The 18,913-nt window shown below is 39.3% G+C and overlaps 3 protein-coding genes across 12 annotated transcripts; 1 reads left to right on the top strand and 2 right to left on the bottom strand.

Annotated features, from left to right (window-relative positions):
* Window positions 1–3,148: 3,148 nt before the first annotated feature.
* On the bottom strand, window positions 3,149–8,146 carry LOC110666544 (putative disease resistance RPP13-like protein 1). Of its 3 annotated transcripts, none has more exons than XR_009149600.1 (3): window positions 3,736–8,146; window positions 3,454–3,513; window positions 3,149–3,371 (listed from the first exon to the last, which is right to left on the bottom strand). XR_009149600.1 is itself a non-coding variant. In XM_058149199.1 (3 exons), exons 1-2 carry the CDS (start codon window positions 7,356–7,358, stop codon window positions 3,771–3,773), a joined length of 3,486 nt encoding a protein of 1,161 aa, XP_058005182.1. In that variant the 5' UTR covers window positions 7,359–8,146; the 3' UTR covers window positions 3,149–3,513; window positions 3,736–3,770. The 3 variants fall into 3 exon arrangements, 2 of the variants coding, with proteins under 2 accessions (XP_058005182.1, XP_058005181.1); XM_058149199.1 differs by having other exon boundaries at window positions 3,149–3,513; window positions 3,736–7,183; window positions 7,286–8,146; XM_058149198.1 differs by having other exon boundaries at window positions 3,150–3,513.
* A 118-nt stretch (window positions 8,147–8,264) lies between these two features.
* LOC110666546 (protein SENSITIVITY TO RED LIGHT REDUCED 1) lies at window positions 8,265–11,090 on the bottom strand. Of its 2 annotated transcripts, none has more exons than XM_021827065.2 (2): window positions 10,918–11,090; window positions 8,265–9,383 (listed from the first exon to the last, which is right to left on the bottom strand). In XM_021827065.2, exon 2 carries the CDS (start codon window positions 9,183–9,185, stop codon window positions 8,352–8,354), a length of 834 nt encoding a protein of 277 aa, XP_021682757.1. In that variant the 5' UTR covers window positions 9,186–9,383; window positions 10,918–11,090; the 3' UTR covers window positions 8,265–8,351. The 2 variants fall into 2 exon arrangements, with proteins under 2 accessions (XP_021682757.1, XP_021682758.1); XM_021827066.2 differs by having other exon boundaries at window positions 10,952–11,088.
* Window positions 11,091–11,990: 900 nt separating this feature from the next.
* On the top strand, window positions 11,991–17,954 carry LOC110666542 (putative disease resistance RPP13-like protein 1). 7 transcript variants are annotated; one of them, XR_002497166.2, is made up of 5 exons: window positions 11,992–16,239; window positions 16,459–16,547; window positions 17,142–17,196; window positions 17,293–17,373; window positions 17,701–17,954. XR_002497166.2 is itself a non-coding variant. In XM_058149197.1 (2 exons), exons 1-2 carry the CDS (start codon window positions 12,144–12,146, stop codon window positions 16,487–16,489), a joined length of 4,119 nt encoding a protein of 1,372 aa, XP_058005180.1. In that variant the 5' UTR covers window positions 11,991–12,143; the 3' UTR covers window positions 16,490–16,548. The 7 variants fall into 7 exon arrangements, 2 of the variants coding, with proteins under 2 accessions (XP_058005180.1, XP_021682747.2); XR_002497165.2 differs by having other exon boundaries at window positions 17,692–17,954; XR_002497164.2 differs by having other exon boundaries at window positions 17,508–17,954.
* The last annotated feature ends 959 nt before the right edge of the window (window positions 17,955–18,913 follow it).

Below are 18,913 nucleotides of genomic sequence, written 5' to 3'. Positions count from 1 at the left end.
CACAGACTTGACGGTGGTCACTGAGGCGGCTGGGCGGAGGAAGAAGGCTGTCCCGGCTCACCTGACAATTTTTATTACAATCATTTAATAAATTTGACTCAATACAAACAAAGAAAAAGACCAATACGTCCTAAGTCGTGCCGAAAATCCGGCAGAGTCTCCCCTATACCTAGGACCTACCCAACTTGCAAAAGGGCTCAAAATATACTTCTATACTCACAATCCATATATCCACAACTCAATCACATCACACAGCCCCTCCTGGGCCCATCAAATCAGTCATCCATCACAATACGCAAAATTTCAATTTAGTCCTTATTATTGATCATTTTTGCAAAAACTTCCCAAACAAGCTCTAAAAATTATAAAACTTTGCCCCGCGATCCTTAGCAATATTATTAAGCTATTGCAAAAAGAATCATAATTTTCTAAGCTACCACGAATATTTTATGGATTTTTAATCCTATTTAAGCACTAGAAAATTACGAAAAAGCAAGGTTTGGGTTTACCTTTGCCAATTCCGACTTCGGGAATGCGCTCGGGACGTCTGAAAATGGGGGGCTAGCCAAAACCTCGGTCCAATTCGGAGACTTTTCTGGTAACGAGTCTGTCTGGCCGGAATTTCGCAGACCCAATTAGCTGTCGAATTTCCGCGAATCGAGGATACCTACACGAAGCCCATAACACGGGGGTTAGTACATAAATTTTTCAGAATTTTCTAAGCTCATTAAATGCTCGGAAAAACACTGCGAAGTTTTGTGGGACCCACCGAAAAACGATGTCGAAAAAATTCGAAATTTATGTCATTGCGAAGCTCTCGACGAATGGAGCGTGCTGGTGGCCTCGGTTTTCTCGTGGGATTCACGGTTTTCGAGAAATCTAGCCCAAAAGTCGAAATGGGTTAAAATTTTCCCGAGCAAAAATCGGACAAACCGCTCGATGGATTTCGGCGTTCTTGGTGTCTATGGAAAGCTCTCGCCGAGTAGATGATTTTAGACACAAGACTCGGTCCAATTGGTGGCCGGATCGGCCGGATTTGACTGGGGAAGTCGAAACGGCGCGCGCGCGCAGGGGGGCGTTTCGCGCGCGTTTTTCCAGCCGTTTGGGCGTGGCCGCCTTTGGGAGAAGGGCGATGGCGCCACGGTGGGCCGGCAGTGGTCGGCCGGCGGTGGGGTGGGAGAGAGAAAAGAGAGAGAAAATGGAGAGGGACGACGCGCGCGGGAAAGAAAAAGGGAAAAAGGAAAAGGCCGGTCCGATTCGACCGGTCCGATCCGGTCCGGTTCGATTCAGAATACAAAATTTTAAATTTTTTACTCTGCCTCGGGACCGTAAACGAGGTCCAAAAATTCTGAAAAAATTCTAAAAAACTCAGAAAAATACGTAGACTCCAAATATATTTTTAGTTTTGCCACGTGGTCTTTAAATTAATTTTTAAAAATCATCAAAGTTTATATTTTCGGAAAATCGAACCCGATTTTTAAAATCCGAAAAATCGCAAAAAAATTCCTAAAATTTAAATAAAATTAAAATACCAAAATGCTCATAAAATTTAAAATTTTGGGGTGTTACATTCTTCCCCCCTTACAGAAAATTCGTCCTCGAATTTTACACAAGGTAGAATAAAGCACATGATTATACATTGAACAAGTAAGGGTACTTGCTACGCATGTCCCGCTCTGACTCCCAGGTGCACTCTTCCGCTGATTGACTCCTCCACAAAACCTTAACCACAGGGATCTGCTTTGATCTCAGCTGTCTCACTTGGTAGTCCACTATGGCTACAGGCTGCTCCTCAAATGTCAAGTTCTCTTTTAGCTCTATCACATCCGGCTGCAGTATATGAGAAGGATCGGGAATGTATTTCCTGAGCATGGAGATGTGAAACACGGGATGAACGTGAGAAAGGTTGGGTGGTAGCTCCAACTGGTAGGCAACTGCTCTAACTCTATCCGTAACCTCAAAAGGTCCAATATACCGAGGTGCTAACTTGCCCTTCTTTCCAAATCTCATAACTCCCTTTATTGGAGAAACCTTCAGAAATACATAGTCGCCCACTGCAAACTCCACATCCCTTCGTCTGGGGTCTGCATAACTCTTCTATCTATCAAGGTTTTGCTCGTTCCCTGATTAAAGGAACTACCTCTGAAGTGTACTGCACTAGGTCTATATCATGCACCTTCGCTTCCTCCATTTCTGTCCAACACAGAGGAGACCTACACTTTCTTCCATATAATGCCTCATAGGGTGCCATCCCTATTCTGGAGTGGTAACTGTTGTTGTAGGCAAATTCCACCAAAGCTAGCTGCTCATCCCATTGACCTCCAAAATCCAAGACACTCATGCGAAGCATGTCTTCCAGTGTTTGGATTGTCCTTTCGATGTCCGTGTCTCGAGGGTGGAAGGTCATCTTGAAGTTCAACTGTGCCAAGTGCCTCCTGCAACTTTCTCCAAAACCGAAAAGTGAATGGGCCCTCTGTCCGATATTATGGGCGGAACTCCATGCAATCGACTATTTCTCGAATGTAGAGGCGTGCTACGCCACGAATATGTAGTCTTCACAGCAAGAAGTGAGCCGATTTGGTCAAGCGTCTACAATTACCCATATCGAATCATATCCTCGCGTGGTACGAGGCAACCTACCACAAAATCCATAGTGATCATTTCCCACTTCCATTCGGGATAGGAGCTCTTGCAGCTTCACGATGGTCTCGTGTTCAAACTTCACCTTCGACAAGTCAAGCACTTGGACACAAAGTCTGCTATGTCTCTCTTCATGCCATTCCACCGTAGCTATCTTTCACATCATGGTACATTTTGGTGGAACTCGGGTGGACATCATGCGAGGTGTAGTGTGCCTCTCGCATGATTTCATTCCGAGGTTGTCCACATCGGGCACACATATCCTAGAACCTTGCACTAGGGCGCCATCATTGGCAAATCCAAACTCACCACCTTCACCTTTGTACTCTTTCTATAATCTTCATCGCTTGTTGGTCTCTGGCCGGGAAACTCTAACTCTGTCCCTCAAGTCCGGCCTCACCGAAAAGTGAGCCAACAATACCCCTCATCCGAAAGATCTAGGATTAAACCTTGATCCATCAACTCATGTACCTCTGCAAGTTGAATAAGAAAAATGACTCTATACTTTTGACATAGTCAGAAAACTAATAGAAAAAGATTCTAAAGCGAAGAGCAGTGGTGTTTAGGTACATAATCCATCTACAAAGTATATTTTAAAATGGAAGAGATGAAAGGATATCTTACAATGCTTTCCAGAGTAAACAGCAAGAGACCTGAAGCCGGAGCTACTGACTGATCAAAAAGAATATCTTACAATGCACAGTCCACAAGCATTTTCCTTTGTGCAAGCTCTGCAAACAATGGCTAACGAACAGCCGTAGGGAAATCAAATGTCCTAAAAACTTGAAAGAACATATATCCATACAAGTGCACCTTTCTTCTGCTGCTTTCCATTTTTAAAATTATATCGGTGAATGTCAGTCATTTCCCTCTCTGGAAGAGAATTTTAATTGTAAGAATCACGAAAGGAAATATATATGGTCAATAACATAGAATGAAGCATTGACAGTGAGATTCATGCAGTAAATGAAAATTTTTGTTTGTCTTTGTTTTCCATTTATTTTCTTTCCTTTCCAAGTAGAGAAACAAATGAGTTGAGAAATAGGAGAAAAGAAATAAAAAAAATTGAAAACTGAAGCTATAATTAGCAAATACCTGAATGTTGGTGGAAAGAAAGAAACACAGTATCATCAGAATTCATTCTCAGTGATAGTATCAGAGTCCATCTCTATGTGAGGGATGTGAGAAATCTTGGACCAATATTCCCCTTCTACCCGTTGACATCTTTGTGTCAACAAGGGGCAATCCCATATTATTAGAGAAGAAAGGGAGGCAGGCAGCCCTTCTTCTGGCATGGACTGGAGCTCAGGGCACTTCCAGATAGTCAATTCTCCAAGGGAGGTGAGATGTTGAAGCCCCTTGTAGTTTAGAGATTTCAGATTCTTAAGATTCTTCATTTTAAGAGAGGTAAGTGTGGAGGGCAGCAACATTTCCTCAGGGAAAGATTCTACATCTTCACATCGATCAATGCTGAAGTATGCTAGATGAGGAAGTGTTTGCATCTTCCATTGTGGGCGGCTAGCTATGAGTTTTTCACAGAATGAGATCTCAAGGTATTCTAATTTGAAGGGCAAACCCCCTTCTGGAAAGGACTCAAGTTTTGGACATTCACCCAGTCGTAATTTTACTAGAGATGCTAGGATGGAATGCATATTATCAGGCAAGCACTTCAAATTGAAGCAATTCCATAAACAAAGCACTGTCAAACTTAGGGCAGGTAATCCTCTAGATAATGAAAAGGACTCAAGATTTCTACATCTCCCAAGGTCAAGTCTCTTTAACTTGGGGAAAAGATCTAACGAGAAACACCTTAGTGAATGGTAGTCTTTTATTTCAATTTCTTCTGAAGTGATAGAAAGACTGTAAGCTTCTGTTGCTCCCTCCACCAGGGAATCTACGGAGTCAAACATGGCGTCAGCTTGGAGACGGTGCAGCCCAGAAGGCAATTCACTTAACACCACATGACGAGAATGGTCCTCAAAACTCATTCTACGGATAGCTGGAGCCCTTGGAAATGAAGGGAGAAGCTGATAACATTCCTTAATATCTAGTGTCTTTAAAAAAGGAAGGTGATCAGGCAAGGCCTTTGTTAGGTTGGGGCATTCTCTTATGTAAAGCTCTTGGAGGAAAGGGAAGGCTTCACCTTCATCTTCAGCTACATAAGGAGTCCATTCCAGCCATTCTGTAATCCTTTCGAATGTTAAACTTCTGAGAGATGCAAATGGCTTCTTCACGGATACGCAGCTTCCATAGAACTCAGAACCAACAATCACTATTCCATGAAAGTCTGTGATTGACAGTTTTTGTAGAGACACCAACTGCCCAAGTGGTGGTAAGGAAGTGCAATATTTGCATCCATCTAACTTGAGGGATACTAAATTTGAGAAGGAAGAGTCTCCTACCCAAACTGGAAATCTTGTACCCCCATAACCAAATATGGAAAGACGCTCCAAATTGGTACAAGGTTGTAATGACTCGAGTATGCATCTTTCATGCTGCGAATCATCAGCATTGCCATCCCATTTCAGGCCTAATTTTTTAAGGTGCTCCTTACCCTGTAAATCGGCTTCCAAAGCATCTGCAGTATCCACAACATTTTGAAGATTCCAAATACAAAGTCTTCCTCCAAGATGTTGAAGCTCTCCCAATTCCTTAATGCTAGATCCACTATCCTTCCCTAGAAAAAAATCAGTCAATTTTTGGAGCCTTCTTAGTTTGCCCATTTGTGATGGCATCTTTCCCAATATAGTCCAACTGATATCAAGATGACATAAGCTAACTAACCTCACCATGTTGCTTGGCAACTCATCAAGAAATACACAATATGCCAATATTAAAATTTGCAAATTGTACAAACTGCATATGGTGTCAGGCAACCTTCTGATAGATGTTTTAGAGAGATCTAGATATCGCAAATGTTTCAATTTGCCAATTGAATCAGGAAACCAAGTTATGCTATTATAATGTGATAAAGACAGAACCCGTAGGCGCATGAGTTTTGGCAACAGATCATCAGTTACCTCTGTATCAATGTGACTACCCCACCACTGCACTGCATCCACATGTAAGAAAGTGCGCAAATATTGAGCTTCATAGACATGCCCAAATTTCTTAGAAGCATCATGCAGTGTTCTTGCATATGACAAATGTCTTGTCCTTTTAGCAATCTTAAAAGAATTATCACCCTCTAACCAGAAGAAAAAGTCTCCAGATACAAATTTAGCCAAGTCATTTATGAGGTCATGCATAATGAAGCATGATTGATCACCACTTGACCGCTGAAAAAATGATCTTGATACGAGATCATGAAAGTACTCGCCACCTATATCTTCACCTTCTACAAAACCCTCTGCCATCCATAATAGGATTAGTTCCTCCTTCTTGAATTCATAGTCCTTGGGAAATATTGCACAGTAACCAAAGCATCTCTTCAAATGTGATGGGAGATAATGATAACTCAATCTTAGTGCTGGAAGAATCTTATCACTTGCCAAATCCCAAATATTACTCTTTGATATCTTGTCCCATTCAACTATGCTTCTTTTAGAACGTAGGAGACACCCAAGGGCTTTTAAAGCTAAAGGTAGGCCTCCACACTTTCTTACTATTTCCTTGCCAATCTTTTCTAATTCCATATATGCACTTGAATTTCCATTATCAAATGCATGTTTTGCAAACAACAACCAACAATTGTCGTTAGTCAGTTCCTGCAGATGATAATGGGTTGAAAAGGCACACATGACTGATGCTACACTTACATTACGTGTGGTAACGATGACCTTGCTTCCTCCGGTGCCAAATTTCAATGGTGTCTGTAAAATGTCCCAGTCAGTGTAATCATCCCTCCAAACATCATCTAAAACAAGCAAAAACTTCTTTCCCATCAGTATCTCCTTCAACTCAAGCTGAAGTTGGTTCAAGTTCTCAGTATCATATTTCTTTCTGTTGAACTCCTCGAGAATGTCTTGAGTTACCCTAAAAATGTCAAATTCTTCTGAAACACAGACCCATGCTTTGAGATCAAAGTTCTCAGATACTCTGCAGTCATTGTAGACAAGCTGAGCAAGGGTGGTTTTACCGATCCCACCCATACCCACTATGGGAATCACACCTAGGTCATTGCTATTTTCATCATCTGAGAATAGCAACTTCATAATGGCTTCCTTATCATCATCCCTACCATAAACAACAGACTCATCAACCAGAGAAGTTGATGGTATTTTATGCGAAGATGGTTTTTCCCCAATATTCTCTCTCAGACCAAGGGCTTCCTTTTGTTTAACTAAATATTCAAGCTTTTCAAGAATCGTTTCAAGTCTTTCATGAATATCTCCTAATTCTGATTGCACCCCTATTCCCAATGAACTAAAAGAAGAGAAGGATTTCCGAACCTGAGTCGTGGTAGCTTCAGAGCCTGCAGTTTCCATCTCTGATCGCAAAGCTTCATAGGCAATTTCATCCAACAGGTCATCGGCTTCATACACAGCATCCTTAAGATCATCGAGCCACCTTTTCACAGATGGTCTAGTAATCTGCTTCTCCTCTGCATCATCAAGCACTCCATCAACAGAATTCATTGTTATATTCAACTTCTCAAGCAAACCCTGATTAAGTTTTTGGCCCTTGAAGAATTCAAGAACCTCACCAGAAGCCATTCGATCGAACAAAACCTGAAGGAAAGCAGAGAGAAATGATCCGCCTATCAAGGCTGCTGCCATGGTTTCTCCTTTTCGCCAAATGTATGAGAGTAAACGACAAACTGTGAAGTTGAAGCAAACTAAAGAAGAAGAAAGAAGAAGAACGAGAAGATGGGGATGATCATGACAGGAGGTGGAAATTAACTTTAATTAAAAATTTAATAATTTATCCATGGAAACTTTAGTTAAAGAGCTAGGAAAGACTTCACACCGAAACACTAATAAAAAACAGCATAGTAAGACTTTCTATCTGTTTCCTCTATTTGGCGCCCGCAAAAGACAAGGTGTGTGGAAAGAAAGGGGAGCAGCGTACACGTCGGTCGAAGCAGATAAAACAAAAAGTGGGCATCTGGATTATGTCTAGGTTGGAACATAAAACTGGTATATCTCAAAATTCTTCAGATGGCAAATTTGGTACGGTGGTACTCTTTCTTTTTTAAACTGAGATTAGGCCAAGGTCCATGCTCCATAGGTCGAGAATTGAAATGATTAGCAGCTCAATAGATGGGCCAATAAGCTACAGGGAAACTCTATTGCCAGGCTACATATATGATACATCCACGCAACTCCCATCGTATGTTTTTTTTTCTTCATTCTCTGTGAGTTTACCACTTTCCAAAAGGTTTCCAGAAGTCATTCAATAAATTTTTTCTTTTTGTATCTGGAAAGTCATTCAATAAATTGATAAAATAAGACTTGGATTTAAAATAATCCATGTCCTGTTAGTAAATTAGAGCCAATTTTAATCACTGGCATTATACAAAATTGATGGGCATGGCACCACCTAGTTTCCCAACACAGTGATGCAGGTTCGAAAGCAATCATTTAAGAAGATCAGTCGCTCCACAATGAACCCCATAATTGGCACAAACATTAACCTGCACTGGTTTGAACGTGCAGCAGACAACTTGAAATTACTCCAAAGCAGACAGAAAACACAATCTAATCATCACCAATAAATTGTTCAAACATATGCTGTGTTTTAATTAGGCTACAGTTTCTTACACATCACATTCAGTTTTTAAATAACTGCAGCTCCGTCTCAAGAACAGGGCTGAAAAAATGCCAACTTGAATCATGAAAAGCAGCAAAATAGTCATTTGAAATTGTCTTGATTACATACTCATGAGTGAATTCTCGAACAGCCACAATATGCCTGGATGAATCAACAAGAGTTGAGTTCCTAAACTCAGACAAATACCGATACAGCTCAAAGCTGTTCCCAAACAATACAATACAATTCAACAGGTCCACTCCCCAGTTTGCCTGTAGAAGATTGTTGTATAATTCTGCCTCGCAATGTGGCATGTAAAATATTGTAGGCTTGGTAACACGTCGACGACCGTGTTCATTCATGGATAGAACAGAACAACCAAGGACTTCCAAAACTCGAGATTCTGTTGCAGAAAGTACCGGATCAAAAACCTCTATGTCCCCAATCCAACTGAACTCTTTTTTCATCAAGATTGCAACACTCAGCTGAATTCGAGGAGTTTCATATGATTCAATGCTGCCAATACCATATATCACCATCGGCATTTTCAACTCTGAGCCAAGAACCCTGTAAAAACAATCCAAGATTTCTGGAGTCCGAATTTGTTCCAAAAGGTTAAGATAAAATTGAGAGTTCTCTACTTTCTTCATACAGGTCTGCATCTTTTCTATCAACTTTGATTGTCTGTTTGGATCAGATTCAAGATCAGTTGGAACCCATGGCTGCAGCTGTTGTTCTAAAGTCCTAATTTTAGGAAACTTTCTCCTTTGCTTGCCACGTCGAGGTAAAACAATTGTCCACTCTCCATTACATGCATGATTGTCAAGGGTAAGGATTTTAGCAGAAGCTTCCATTAAAGTAGAACTCTCCTACCTTCTCTTTGCTAACAAACGCTGCACAACTTTCAAGGCAGTCAAATGTCCCTTAAGGTGAAATGTTGAGGATGATCTAAGATGCAAAGGTGAGTCACAAGCAGCAAGACTTTCCAGTCACTTTCTCCATAAATCTCTGTTGATGTAATGAATGTTCAAATAGCAGTTTGAAGCTCCCACCTATAATTATACCATGAAATCTCTATAAGAGGGAATCAGTTGCATCTAAATGGGCAGACAAATTTACTACTCTTTTTAGGGAGCAACTGTGAGGTTCAGGAATTGAGCAAGGCACTAGCATTGACTAAGGACTTAAACCCCATCAGAAGCAAATTTTTAATAACAATAAAAAAAAAAAAGAAAAGAAACAAAGAAAAAGGGCACATTATTAGATTTAATACAATGCATTTTATGAGTCTTTAACAGAAGTAGGGCCTAATATGCCATAGTCAGACCCATCATAAAAAAATGAAATACGCAGGGTTCAAATTGAGTGTTTTTCAGGATAAATCTGCCTTGAAAACTATTTGTAAATACTGAACTTCTAGGCCTCTTCAGCTCACCCTCCTTGGGACACCTCCAGGGCCAAAAATAAAAAGGGGAAAATATAAGATGTAAACCTGCTCGAAGAAATTTATTCAAAAGCATTATATCAGAATTCAAACAAGAAAACCTCACTGCCCCAACTCTTTAATCATCAGAACACAGTTTCTAAATTTTCTTTACCATTGCATTGTTTAAAAAATATTTCATACTTGTTTCTCTGCATTGGGAACTGTAGTTCGCTGGAAATTCATTTGCCTCTCTTCTTAAATCGGCATAACATGCAAGCTTATCTTAGTGGAACTATTTATTGCCGATCTTTGAATGGCTAAACAATTCTGCTTATTGCTTCACAGTTCAAACCTCCTAAATACTTTATATTCAATATCAGTAATGCAATCAATCAAGTTAAAACAACCCATACAGTTGTACTTATGTAGTTTGACAGGCTACACCTTGTAGCTTATATTCATGTCAATGATCTTTTTGCAATTTCTCAATCTAGTTTAAAGAATGACAGGCATTAGAAAAAAGAAACATACAGAAAATCTAATTTCTTCAAACACCAATGTCAATTTTTTTTTACTTGAATGAATCAATGTTCATCCTACTTATGTTAGTTGTTAGGGAACAGTTGCTTCACTGGGCATCCTATGAAGTAAAATTTTCATATTAATAGTAGCATTAACATCATTTATTCCCTCAACCCAAGCATATTGTTCGTGAGCTTATTTCCTCCAGCCAAAAAGCATCCTTTGTTCACAGGGAACAAAAAATTGATACGATTAACAAAATAATTCTCAAATCAGATCATTCCTATGAGATAGAAACCGCTTTTCTTTCTTTGCACTCAGATTATTCTGAATCACAAATTTAATCTGAATTTTAAACTAAGTTACAAGCCTGACGATTCTTTTCAAGGGATCAAAGAGCTACACTTCAGCTTTTAAGCCAGAAACGAACAAATCCAGTCAGAGTATCATACTGGAAAGACTAAAACCTCTGAATGGTTTCGAAAATTTAATTAAATTACTTCTAACTGAAACAACTAAACAAATTAATAAAATCTGTTCCATGCATGCTCTAAAGTAAAAGATCAAACCCGAGATTAAATAACCGTATCAAGTAATGAAGAGAGATTAAGAGAGAGAAAGAGAAATCTGCAGCTTACACGCGAAAGTCGCAGCAAAAGAGTGGCGATCTACCTGCGGCGGCGGCGGCCAGCTGCGCCTTAGTCAGTGGCCCTTGGATTTGTGAGCGAGAGGCTGCAATTGGGAGTTTTCTGTTTCACGGAAAATTGTTTGCCAACGAATGGCGATGCTGTCCGTTGCATCGCAGATGAAGCGACATCGTATTTAATATGATCCGAGCGAGCGGGGTAGGTAAGGTAAACCGTAAAAGGGCCGGCCCAATTTATCTTGTGATAAACTCGAATAAAATTCCGGTCAATCCGCTAGAGGATCTTGAACCCGGTCCATGCCCTTATAAACTTACATTTTCTTTTTACCATCATGAGACAATAAGAAAAAATTTTATGATATGGTAGAATTTAAAATTTTAATTCACTACGCATATGTATTAGCATAGTTTTTTTCTTTTTTTTTTAAGATAAAGGTTTATTGCTATGAGAGAAAGGCCTAAGGCCCTATACAAATTAAAGAGAATAGCTAAAGATAGAGCAGACCTAATATTCAATCTATCTTAAAATCTAAAACCAAAGATTCTTTTTAATAAGTAAATTAAGTTCTAGACCCATAAAAAAGCCCTAAAAAGCTGTTCAAGCCGAATCAATTCTAGAAACAATCAAACCAAAGAAACGCTGAAACCCAATATAAATTAGACCCACAGTGGGCTAGAGAAAAGGAGTCATCTCCCGTTTGAGAGGTAAGAGACGGCCGATTACACTCGGCAAAGACGAGAATCAAAGAGAGAAAAAGAGACAAAGTAGAAAGACTTTGAGGTCAATTCATTTCTATGTATTTGAACAGTTAACTATTAACCTAAAGAATGACTAAAATCAAACCTATTTTCAATAGTGATCCTCAAGAAAATAGGGATGTTGACAAAATACGTGTAGAATTGATCTAAATATGTTTCAATTCTAAAAAAACAGCCTCAGGACAAAGCAATAAAGCCATGCTATTATTGAAGGCCCTATTGGCCCCTCCATTAAGACAACGTTTGGAAAGGAATTTTTATGCTTTAACAAAGTGATCGTTTGCTTTGCCATTAACCGCTAATACCCTGTCCACTTGTCCAGCACTAACGAAAGGGAATCGAGATCAATGCAAAGTTGCAGCATAAGCCAACCCGAGTAACCGAAAACTCTGTTTTTAAGATCTTTTGTCAAACCCCATCTCAGTCTCTCTCTCTCATTTTCCTCTTCTTCATCAAGCCATGGCAGGCGCGTTGGTAGGAGGAGCATTTCTCTCTGCTTTTCTTCAGGTTCTGTTTGATAGAATTGGTTCTCGTGAGGTTCTTGACTTCTTCAGGGGAAGAAAACTCAACGATGGCCTGCTGAATAAGTTGAATTTAACATTGAATTCTGTCAATGGAGTGCTAGATGACGCGGAGGAGAAGCAGATTACTAGGCCTAATGTGAAAATCTGGGTCGACGAGCTAAAAGATGCTGTTTATGATGCCGAGGACTTGTTAGATGAGATTGCATATGAAGTTCTGCGAACGAAGTTGGAAGCTGCTCCTGTGTCTCGGAGACAAAAGGTGCGCAACTTTTTCTCTTGTTATAATCCATTTAAGAAGGGAGTGGAAGCAAAGTTAGAAGAGATAGTAGAGAGACTTGAAAATTTAGTAAAACAAAAGGATGTCCTTGGCCTAATAGAGAGTGCTGCAGAAAGACCACCACCATTACAGAATGCAGCAACGACTTCTTTGGTTGATGAATCTGGTGTTTATGGTAGGAAAGGAGATAAAGAAGCCATAATGAAATTGCTGCAATCAGATAACACAAGTGGGAAAGACCTAGATGTGATTTCCATAGTGGGCATGGGTGGGCTTGGTAAAACCACCCTTGCTCAGCTTGTCTATAATGACAATCGAGCAGATCATTTGTTTGATCTCAAAGCATGGGTGTGTGTTTCCAAGGAATTCAACATACCCAAGATCACTAAAGACATTCTTGAGGAAGTCACTGGGAAGACTTGTGAAATTGAAAATCCCAATCGGCTTCAACTTGAGTTGAAGAAGACAATGATTGGAAAAAAAGTTCTAATTGTTTTGGATGATGTTTGGAATGATAAGATTACTCCTTGGGAGGATTTACTGAAACCTTTGAAATTTGTTGCTCAAGGAAGTAAGATTATTGTGACAACAAGAAATGAAAGTGTAGCAGTACTTGTATGCACTCTTCCAATCCATCATCTGAAGGAATTAACTTATGATGATTGCTGGTCCTTGTTTGCAAAATATGCATTTGATGATAGTAATGTTGATGCATATCCAAACTTGGAAGAAATTGGTAGAGAAATAGTAAAAAAGTGCAAAGGCCTGCCTTTAGCTGCAAAAACACTTGGGAGTCTACTCCACTCAAAAAGAGATGTTGAAGAATGGGAGAAGATATCGAGGAGTGACATTTGGAATTTGCCAAATGATGATATTCTTCCAGTGCTGAGATTAAGCTATTATTGTCTCCCATCACATCTGAAAAGATGTTTTGCTTATTGTGCTATATTTCCCAAGGATTATGAATTTAAAAAGGAGGAGTTAGTTTTTCTATGGATGGCAGAAGGTTTCCTAGCAGGGGGTCCAGAGCTGGAAAATGCAGGCAGTGACTTCTTTTCTGATCTTGTATCCAGGTCATTTTTCCAAAGATCAAGTGATGATCAGTCGCATTTTGTTATGCATGACCTCAAAAATGACTTAGCTAAATCTGTGTCTGGAGAATTTTGTTTCAGGTTAAATTCTAACAATTCTAGTAGTATTACCAGAAGGACTCGCCACTTGTCATATGCGAGAACAGAACATGATGGCTCTAAGAAATTTGAGGCTGTTTATGAAGCTGAAGTTCTGCGCACATTCTTGCCTATAGATTGGTCAAAGTGGTGGTGGCCCAAATGCATTGACAACGAGGTAATGCATGATTTACTACCAAAGCTAAAGCGCCTACGTGTGTTATCTCTGTCTCAATATCATAACATCATTGAATTGCCTGATTCATTCGGCAAAATGAAGCATTTACGGTACCTGGATCTCTCTGGAACACCTATCAAAAGGTTGCCTGAATCTGTGAATAGTTGTTATAGTTTGCAGACTTTAATCTTGTATAAGTGCAAAGACTTTGAGGGGTTGCCAACCAACATGTCAAGGTTGGTCAACTTATGCCATCTTGATATCAGGAAAACAAAATTGAAAGAGATGCCAAAACTCATGTCTAAGCTAACAAGACTCCAGAAGTTAACAGATTTTATTGTGGGAGAACAGAGTGGGTCTAGCATTAAAGAGTTGGGAGAGCTTCAACATCTTCGAGGAAAACTCTGTATTTGGAACTTGCAAAATGTTGTGGAGGCTGAAGATGCTTTACAAGCCAATTTGAAGGATAAGAAGCATCTCAAGAAGTTGAAGTTGAGATGGGCTGGTAACATGGGCAATTCTCTTCATGTACTTGAGCAATTGAAGCCTCACAAAAATATTGAATGCCTTTCCATCATTGGTTATGAGAGTGCAGGATTTCCAAGTTGGGTAGGAGAAGCTTTTTTCTCAAATATTGTATCCTTGAGGCTTGATGGATGTATAAACTGCTCCTCCTTACCTCCACTGGGACAGTTAACATCTTTAAAGGAGCTCGGGATCATAGCACTTGACAAAGTTGTGACCGTCAGTGATGAGTTCTATGGAAGTTGCACATCCGTGAAGAAGCCATTTGGGTGCCTCGAAATCTTAAGGTTTGAAAGAATGGAGCAGTGGTGTGAATGGTTTTCTTACAAAGACGAAGATGAAGGCAAGGCTTTCCCTCTCCTCCGAGAGCTTTACATGAGAGAATGTCCAAAACTAATGAGGGTATTGCCCAGTCACCTTCCTTCTTTAACAACACTTGAGATTGAGGGATGTCAACAGCTTATGACTTCGCTTCCAAGGGCTCCAACCGTCGTCAGGATGGAGTTGAAGGACGAATCCCATGATTTGCTGTTAAAAAAGCTGCCTTCTGGGATGCACTGTCTTATAGCTAGCCATTTCCACTCCCTGGATTCCCTGCTAAAGAAAGTGGAGCAGATGGGTTGTTATTCTACTACTTTAGAGGAAATTGGAATAGAAAACTGTGAATCACTCGAAAGGTTCCCGTTAGAGATGTTTCCTAAGTTAAAGAGGCTAGATATCAGTGGATGCCCTAATCTTAAATATCTTTTTGCACCCATTACAGCTTTTGAGGATTGCATTTCTGTTCTTGAAGAAAGAATGCCAGCTTCCTATTTGACACGGCTTTGCCTAAGAGCATGCCCCAATCTAGCAGGGGCCTTGCCCAGTTACTTTCCTTTTTTAACCACACTTGTGATCATTGGATGTCAGCGGCTTATGGTTTCACTTCCAAAGGCTCCAACCATCATCACAATGGAGTTGAGAGATGATTCTCGTGAGGTGGAGTTAGAGGAATTGCCTTCTGGACTGCACCGCCTCTCAGTTGACAGATTTGACTATCCATATCCCTTGTTAGAGGGAGTAGAGCAAGCTGATGGTCTTTCCACTACTTTAGAAGCAATTGAGATCAGAAACTATGATTCGCTTGAGTGCCTGCCATTGAACTTCTTTCCCACGTTAAAGAGACTCAACGTCTATAAATGTCCAAATCTTGTATCCCTTTGTGCAACTGAGGCAATTTATGGGCATTTCACATTCCTCAGTAGCTTGGAGATTTGGAAGTGTCCTAATTTGGTCTCATTTCCCAAAGGAGGACTGTCCGCCCCTAATTTGGCATGGCTTTTGTTGTGGGATTGTGAAAATTTAAAGTCACTTCCTGAATGTATGCACTCTCTCCTCCCTTCCCTGGTGAATTTGAAAATAAGTCACTGTCCAGAGCTTCAGTCGTTTCCAGATGGGGGTTTGCCCTCCAGACTAGAATCACTTGAGATCATTAGTTGTGACAAACTCATTGCTGGATGCTTGGAATGGAACTTGCAATTACTCCCCTCTCTTTCTCACTTCTGTATTGGAGAGTGTAAAGGCCTGAAATCATTTCCAAAGGAGCTGCTACTGCCCTCCACTCTTACCTCTCTTAAAATTGTTGATCTTCAAAGTCTCGAGTATCTGGACGATAATGGGCTTCAACACCTCTCTTCTCTTAGACAATTGCAGCTTCGGAACTGTCCTAATCTACGGGCCATGCCAAGAGAGGGGCTGCTCTCTTCCCTTGCGTCTCTGTCTATCTGGAGTTGTCCTTGGCTGGAACTAAGGTGTCAACCGGAGAAAGGGGAAGATTGGCCAAAGATTTCTCACATCCCCAACATACAGCTTTCAGTCAGTTCATTCGTTTATCATTCAGCAGGTACAATTAGTTGCAAATTTCAATATTTTCTTTCCTCATTTATCTGTCTTCCATTTCTTATTCTTCCTGCTTTGTTAATGCTAGTTCTAGATCATTTTTTCTTTTTCACATAAGTATAGTTGCTCATATTTATTGAATTTCCAAGTCATATTTTTGTTATTCATTATTTCCGGATTTGTGATCCAAATTTTATTTCTTTTGTATTACTTCACTTTCAAGCTCCTAAGCTTGTTGGGTTAGTTTCCGATGATCAACAATGACAAGAGGAGATCAGAAATGCTGGCTCAAGCCTCAAGTAAACTAAATTGGTTAGTAGCAAATGTGATGAATGATATTGATCAAATTCATAGTATTCTGGCACTTGTATATGAGTGGTTTATGGTTCTATCACTTTTATCGTTGTGCACTAATGATTTGGTAGAGTTGCTGGGCAGTTTGGCTGTCTGTGGTGAAACTATGCAACATTGTAACGATTGCAAATGCATTTTACAGGCACCAAGCAGTACAGGCAGCATTTGACCCAAAAAAAAAAAAAAAAAGAAAGTTCAAGCAGGAAATATAACTGCTATTTCAATCTTAATAGAAATAAATTAAAATTAAGACTTTCTTCCTTAGCTAGCAGTTATACCTTTTCCCTCCTTTCACTATTTTATATGGAGAAACTATAGAAGCTTAAACATTATGAATGTTAGTCATTAATTTTCCTTCCTGTTAAAGGGGAAAATGTTAATCAATAAAGGAAATTTCTTGCATGACATAGATTATATGTATTTACTTCATAAATAACTTATCCATTGTCAAAACTTTGTTTTACACTATTAACCGGATATGATCCCTTTATTGCAATCAAATTATTCAACATCATGCTGATGTGGCTTCCCATCAATTTTCTCCTGTTGCAGGAAAAGAAATTCGTGTGATATTCACCAATATGGGATGGCAAGCAGTGGGAAAAAGGTTAGATAATTGTTTGTTGCTTTAAAAGTGTGGGGAGATTTTAGTTGGTTTGTTTGTGATATAAACTAGACCTGCATTTTTTTTATTGCTTTACAGCTTTTTTCTAGTAAGCCGTTCGTAAGTCATAAAGCTTGTGCAAGGGAAGACTGTGCGTATCTACTGACCCAGCATTGTAAGGTATGTTTTTGTCTTTTCATTGGTTAAATATCTCTAGTAATAGAAATGTTCCTAAACATCATCCTCAAATTTCCTAATGGTTATGTCTATTAGTTCAAACGATTTATTCAGTTTCCTTTCTCTGAAATCTCCAGCATTTTCAATACCATTGGTGGAGTGGCATGTTTCCATAAATGCTTATTGCCATTTGTTGAAAGAAGGTTCTTTGCAAATATACGCATCTACCACATTTTTCATTCCTGTTATTTGTTCATGTCAAATACCTGCTATCTTTTATTCCAAGTCTTTGTAGAATCAGGATTCTCTATTCTTTTGAAGGTTTAACAGTTATCTTGCTGCTCGCGTCGGCATCTAGCAACATCACACCACAATGCCTATGCGAGCTCTTTGAACAGAAGGTAAACTTATTCAGGGTGTAGCTGCAGTTCATTCAGGGGTTGTCACATGTAATTTATTTGTGCAATGTAAATCTACTTCAAAATATTTCGACTCTTATCTTTCAGACCTGTGAAAATGAGGTTCTTCCCTGCACTTTTATTTCTTGAATTATAATTACTCATTTTCAGATTGTGTTTCTTCAAGAGCTGCAGACTCCTTTATGATTCAGTATTTGTTATCAAGACAATTTGAGATAATTAGTACCCTTTTGATGATTCACGTTGGCAATTTTATAGTCTTGATCTTGAAACAAAGCTTCCCTTTTGATGATTCACGTTGGCGAATTTATAGTCTTATCTTGAAACAAAGCTTCGGTTATTAGTTAACATCGCTTTGCAACATTTTGAGACTAATATTTGTATTTTATACCTCTTTTACTTTATGGAAATATTTTACTTTCAAGGATGGAAAAGTTTCAAATGTTTGCATGGGTTACTTGATTAAGGAATGGAGCATCAACATTCCTGCATGCCTGAGCAGAAATTCAAGCATCAAGTATACGGTTGTTGATGCTTCCAAATTCCCATTAGAGTTAGCTCCGATTGGCTAAACATCCCTCAGTTATATGTTTGTCATGGGGTTGACAATCATCTGCCTGCTACAAGGTCTGTCCTGATGAAGATTCAAAACTACTGGTGCGGATGGTGCATATGTATTGCAACAGGTTTCAAACCCACTGGCGGTAGTGTAGTGTTTGTAACTAGAAAATTCATTTTCAAGAATGGGGTAAAGGAATTCTAACAAACATGCATTCAATCCAATGATTTTTCTGATATCCTTACTAGAAGCCTTGATACATCTGTTGCTGCACAGAAAAACCACCATACCTACCAATATAGCATCTCACAACTTGGCATGATAAATTTAAAAATAGAAAAGTAAATAAAATTTTATACCTTTTTAACAATAATGTTTTTCTATTAAAGGGTACATGTATAAACATTGAATTCTTGAAAATTAGTTTGACCATGCAAAACAATAACAAAATTTCTATTTTTTTTATAGGGAACAGAGGGAGTGTGAATTTGCACTTTATTTTTTAGGCTGGACAATAAAATTCCTATTTATTTCACTGAAATAATTATATGAATTCCTCAATTTA

Source organism: Hevea brasiliensis, chromosome 6, assembly GCF_030052815.1.
Source record: "Hevea brasiliensis isolate MT/VB/25A 57/8 chromosome 6, ASM3005281v1, whole genome shotgun sequence".
Classification (NCBI taxonomy): Eukaryota; Viridiplantae; Streptophyta; class Magnoliopsida; order Malpighiales; family Euphorbiaceae; genus Hevea; species Hevea brasiliensis.
The sequence above is the reverse complement of the archived record's forward strand: the minus strand, read 5'-3'. Positions and strand labels throughout refer to the sequence as shown.

What these genes read in the sequence shown, in the direction of transcription:
- LOC110666544 (XM_058149198.1), bottom strand. Translation starts at nt 7,358, where the DNA reads ATGGCAGCAGCCTTGATAGGCGGATCATTTCTCTCTGCTTTCCTTCAG.
- LOC110666542 (XM_021827055.2), top strand. Translation starts at nt 12,144, where the DNA reads ATGGCAGGCGCGTTGGTAGGAGGAGCATTTCTCTCTGCTTTTCTTCAG. An exon ending in ATTCGTTTATCATTCAGCAG is followed by an intron (nt 16,240 to 16,458) that starts GTACAATTAGTT and finishes TTCACTTTCAAG; the next exon opens with CTCCTAAGCTTGTTGGGTTA.
- LOC110666546 (XM_021827065.2), bottom strand. Translation starts at nt 9,185, where the DNA reads ATGGAAGCTTCTGCTAAAATCCTTACCCTTGACAATCATGCATGTAAT.